Source organism: Acanthisitta chloris, unplaced genomic scaffold, assembly GCF_000695815.1.
Source record: "Acanthisitta chloris isolate BGI_N310 unplaced genomic scaffold, ASM69581v1 scaffold37236, whole genome shotgun sequence".
Taxonomy (NCBI): Eukaryota; Metazoa; Chordata; class Aves; order Passeriformes; family Acanthisittidae; genus Acanthisitta; species Acanthisitta chloris.
The window spans coordinates 16,899-22,149 of record NW_008679302.1 but is presented as its reverse complement, the minus strand read 5'-3'; the positions used below and the strand labels follow the sequence as shown (position 1 = coordinate 22,149).

Here is a 5,251-nt window from a genome sequence, read left to right as displayed (position 1 = left end):
TTTGTCCCTGCTGTTTTTTATAGTGAAGCAGAGATCAGTTCAATTGAACTGTAAATGCAATGTGAGAAGAATTGGGAACTTTGCCTTCAGGGAGTGCATGAGTGTTTGTTCCACACAGTGTTCATGTGTGTAGCCAGAGGAAAGCAGAATCTCATCTGCACTTTGAGGAATCTCTTCATTCTGTCAATTCTTGAGTAGCTGGCAAAGGTCATTTCAATTCTATATGCTAATAGGAAAAAAAAAGAAACGTTAGATATCAGGAAGAAAAGTTTAAAAATGTGGTTTTTCCACTCTATAAATGGGTCATGCTCCCAAATCCTAAACATTTTATGCAGTTTTGGTGATGTTGCATCTAAAGGATATGGTAAAGACGATTAGAAGTGTTGAGAAGGCTTTCAGAAATAGTCTGACTTAGCTGGGAAGAGGGGTGACTTGATGAGTACATATATCTTGTATGAAACCATGAGTATCATGAGAAACTGGATAGTATGTGGGTGGGCACATTGGTAGCACAAGAAAATACCCAATTGAATTGAGGCTGACACTTTTTATAGCTGCAAGTTGACTTCTACACAAAGCACAAGTGAACTGTGCCCACTCTCGTTTGAGAGGCAAAAATGTATAAATGTGTCTAAAAACAAAGTGATTGAATAGATTTACATGGAAGCTCTGACTGGTAATAAACTGTGATACAGACTGGCTTAAAAGTCTGGGAAAGTACCCTGGGAGTCCTGATGCTATTCTCTCTTGTTCTTGCACTTGTTTTCTTAAGAATTTATTGTAGGTTGCTGCCAGAGAAGGCTATTGAGAGACTGTGGGTCTTGCCTGTTACGACTTTGTGATGTTACTATTGTCAGCAGTGTGGTGGGTCACGGAAGTGATGTTAGGTAGGTTGCTTGTGTGCTGTTGGCCAGGATTCAGTGTGTGTGTGAGAGGCTGTAACTTGCAGCACATGGGCTAGTCCCAGAGACTGGGGGCTGTCGGTGCTAATAGAATTTACAACGCTTTATCTAACAAGGTTTTAGCTTTAGGAGAAAGTATTGCGTATGAATGTAGCATACCTGGTTGTTTCTGTGCTAGCAGTTGCCCAGGAAGGCAGTGACTGAAGAGCAAGCAGTGTATGTGCCCATTGAAATATGGAGACGAGTCTAGGAGCTGCACTAGGCTGTTTCATACATGTTAGACACTGCTCCTTAATGAACTGCCCTGGGCACTAACAGTGATAACGAAATAGCAGGTTAGGAGACCCAAATCTTCTGCAAGATCATTTATAGATTGGTGGTTGGAGTTTTACAAAAATTTCCACCTTGGTTTGATTGTGCTGAAATAGAAAAAGACACTTCACAGCCACACAAGTTTTGCAAACTGTTGCTTTGCCTTTCTTTTCCAATTCCTTTTCCAAAAGTACTGGCAACCTTTTCAGTGAATGGAGTCTGGGTATTGTACTTCTGTGGTGTTTTTATTTTTTTGTGTACTCAGACTTCAAAACTCTAGTTCTGTGGTGTTCATTTATTTAGATACCCTTCAATCCAGAGGGCAGTTCTCTCTGGGCTTTGCTTTCTTTAGGTCCATTTTTCACAATGCTGTGAATTGTTCTCAAGGTTCATTAAATCAACTTCTTAAATTATATGACTTCCGTTAATAGTTTGACGTGGCTTAATTGCTATACAGTTTGTTCTGAAAAGCACATTTATTCAGAAGGTAATGAATCTTGTTTAAATACAGTCAACTGCATTGGCTTTGTCCCTGTTTTCTCTTCTTACTAATGTTCTGTAGCAGCCTCAGGAGGTCACATCTAAAGGAGTTGTGTGCCTGTGCAGAGTTCAGCATGATGGGAAGACTGTTGTGTCTGCAGCAGATGTTCCAGCATGTCCCAGTACTTACTGAAAAATTACCCTGTATTATAAAAGCAGGTCCTTATAGATTAGCACTTCAGTCATTTGCAATCTGTGACACTTACTAGTTTGTGGTACAGGAAGTTCCCAGGTTGGTATCTTGTATGGCCATGGCCACTCTGGATTTTCCTCATCTTTGCTGCTTGTTCTTACTGTATCTCAGAAATGTGATCATGGCTCACAGCTCTGGTACAAAAGTGTTTCTATCTTTCCAAACTCCACTGCACAATAGTAACATCTAGTTCCAGGAAGAAAAAATTACATTAAAATAAGAGGGTTTATTAAAGCGAATGACCCAGAGGATAAAAAAGTGGTGATTCTTTTTCCTATTCCCTGTGTGTGTTTATTTTGAGCCTTGATCAAAATCACCTTAAAGATGTTTTAAAAAAAAAATCACATGCTTAAAGAATGACATAACAAGTGTAATGGAAACCAAAACTGATCAAAGAATGGAACCACATCCAAACAAAGAAAACAAACTCTGATAAGTCAAATATAAAGGCATAATAAGGCACACCTAGAAGGATCCTGAGAAACAGCTGATGCCATCAAAACAGTAATAAAACTTCTCAGATGTTTCAGGAGAAGTAAACTATCTGCTTCTAGTTAGGTAAGATGGCTGAAGGAAAAAGAGATCAGAGCAGAAAAACTCACATTGTGTTGGTGTGGTATTTTCCGTGGTGAAGTTAATGGAATACTGGGTGTATTGCTATCATCATTCTCTTGGGAGGGGAGTCTGGCTGCGTTAGAGCAGATGAGCAGTGATGTGGCATGTGGAATGCCCAGACCTACCTGTGGCCTAGAGTCTCATTATTTTAGCAGCAGGTTTTAAAATTGCTGTGAAGTGTGGAATCGCTTTCATCAGCTGCATACAGTTTCTCCACTCTTCCCTTTATTCTGATTCAGCTTGTTTGTGATATCCTTTTGTGAACTAAATCTGGGAAGTGATCATTTAAAAGTAAAAATGCCCTTTTCTGTTAACCTTTTTTAAATTAGATTATTTCAGTGTTTGTTTTGATCAGAGATAAATAGCTTTTAGCACTTGCACTATGGTTGCTCAATTTCTCCTTCTGTTCTTCTCTTGTGTCATACTTTTGTCATGTTTATGCCACTCGTACTGATGGAGTTTTGTTTGTTTTTTATAGTGACTTCAGTTCCTGTCTCACCTCTTTGATGGAAGAGGACTATGACCCAGAAGTGAACTCTTCATTGTAGAACAAGAAGCTCTTGTGGAATAATTGTGTCCCTTTAAAAGCAGCACCCAGTCTACAAAAAATAGAGTAGAAGAGATTATTTTTGGACCTGGCTTTTTTTTTGTTCATGTGACCTATGTTTCAGCATGTAAATGGTGAAAAACGGGGAAAACATTTGTGCCTGCTTCTGAGCTTTATATCAAGTAGTGCTTAGCTCTACGGAGCATTAACCAAGTTACCTGAAGACCAGAGTATATCCTAACATTCATTTTTTTAAAAATATTTTACCTTTTTTTAGCAGATGTATGTGATAAAAATGAAGTTTATATTTTAAGAGCATTTGGGCAGATGCTTCTTGTTTAGATCTTAGCATTTAGGGCAAACATTTTTATGTAACATTGTCCCTTTTCCAGAGTGTTCAGGTTGATCTGCCACAGATCATGAACTGTCCAGCAGCCTTGAGTGTATCTGTTCAGTATTAACCATGATGTTGCTCTGAATGTTGTCATGCAGACTTGACAAACCTTTTTGTGATGCGAAGGCTGACTTCTGTGCTACCACGACCAGAGGAAATTTAATGAGGTGAACGTGGGCGTGGCTTTAAAAAATTTATATTACCTTCTTAGGTATCTTTTTTTTTTTAGTGAGAGTGCAAAGAGAGGTTAAAATGAGCAGCTGAGGGGGTGAAGGGCACAGTTGGCACGAAGTGCGGCCTCTCGTGCTCTGCTTCGAGACGCACTGTTGCCTCAAGGCTGGCCTTCCAGCATTCTGGAGAAGGAAGGAACCCAGAGGTCATTGAAGCACACAGGCTGAGGACATTGGACTGCAGAGGCCAAACTCAGGGTAAGTGATGATATGTCCGTTTTTTCTTTGCTCATATGGTGTTGACATGTTTACAGGTAAATTAAAGTTGAAAAATGAAGCAAAATGCTGAACTGGAGAACCTTCCATAGAAAGGCAAAATTCAGTTATACAGAGCAATAATGAAATGTTTGTTGTTTTGAGCAGTGAAAATTGCTGCGATATGTTGGAAAGAATAATTTGGGTTTGGATTTGTCAGACACCTCAGCTGGTCTTCAGTTGAACTTCCATTAAGATGCTGCAACTAGATTGTGTTCTGCTCCTCATCATTTGGTTTCTTGGCTATGGAAGCAGTGTCAGCATAGGATATTCCCTGGTGCATGGGAGTCGGTGGATCTGGATACAGTTTTACTTCGGGAGTGCAGGAGTTCACATATGTTTGTCTTTCAGGTCTCTGATGTGCTCTAAATGTCTCTTAACATCACTGGTTTGATCACATTTGATTTACAGCCTGTGGAATAAAACATGCTGTGATCACACCTTTGTAGACCGAGACAGTGAGCAATGAGGGATTGTACCCCAAATGCTGCCATGTCTTGATTTTTCGTGTCTGAGCCTTGTATGGCTTTTATATGCTGTTTGTTCTGTTGTCTTCCCACCTCCACACCCATTCTATCAGGAACTTTGTGGGTGTGTTAATTGTAAACAGGAAGTAACTGGTAGTGTTGAAGTTCTTACCTGTTCTGTTCAGAGCAACAAACTCAACAGGAGAAAAAGAATGCTCGAGTGTAATATTGAAAACTACAGCATTTTCCCCCTCCTGTTTGCATAGGCTAAGCTTTGGGGGATAAATTGCATTATTATTTCAGTTTGGAAGAGTTGACAAGGAATGTTCTTTTCATTTACAGATCCTGGCCATGAGGTTTGATGCCTCATTTTATTGAAGGGAGACACTGGACCTAAATGGCGCAGCATGACTTTGTTCCTGCCTGGCTTAACTTCTCAACACCGCAGTCAACCAAGGTAACAGTAACACAGATCAGCTCCTTTCACAGCTATGACCACTGGTAAGATCAGTGTGGTAGGTTGTGTCTGATTCTGTGTGAGATTTGTGTGCCCATCTGATCAGGTCAGCTTGTTGATGTTGTTGGCTAATCAATGCTGATGTGGATGCTGCACTGAAAACTTGTACAGGAATGTGTAGTTCGGCATTTTGTTCAATTAACAAAATGTCACTACTGGACTGTCAGGCTCCTGCAGTGTCCTGATGAATGCTTCATGACATCACTCTTCACTTTCTGCAGTCCCCTGCAGCCACCTTTGAGAAACATGGAGAGCATCTTCCACGGGGAGAGGGCCGCT

The 5,251-nt window shown here is 40.3% G+C and overlaps 1 protein-coding gene across 1 annotated transcript in view; it reads left to right on the top strand.

Annotated features, from left to right (window-relative positions):
• The first annotated feature begins 3,039 nt into the window (after positions 1-3,039).
• The window catches only part of LOC103804625 (vasculin-like protein 1), a 17,603-nt gene continuing 15,391 nt past the window's right edge, over positions 3,040-5,251 (top strand). The window contains 4 exon segments of the mRNA XM_009077237.1: positions 3,040-3,931; positions 4,798-4,912; positions 5,194-5,248; position 5,251. The exon segment at position 5,251 is cut by the window's right edge and continues 62 nt beyond it. Of these exon segments, the coding sequence (XP_009075485.1) occupies positions 4,853-4,912; positions 5,194-5,248; position 5,251 (116 nt within the window). The 5' untranslated portion in view covers positions 3,040-3,931; positions 4,798-4,852.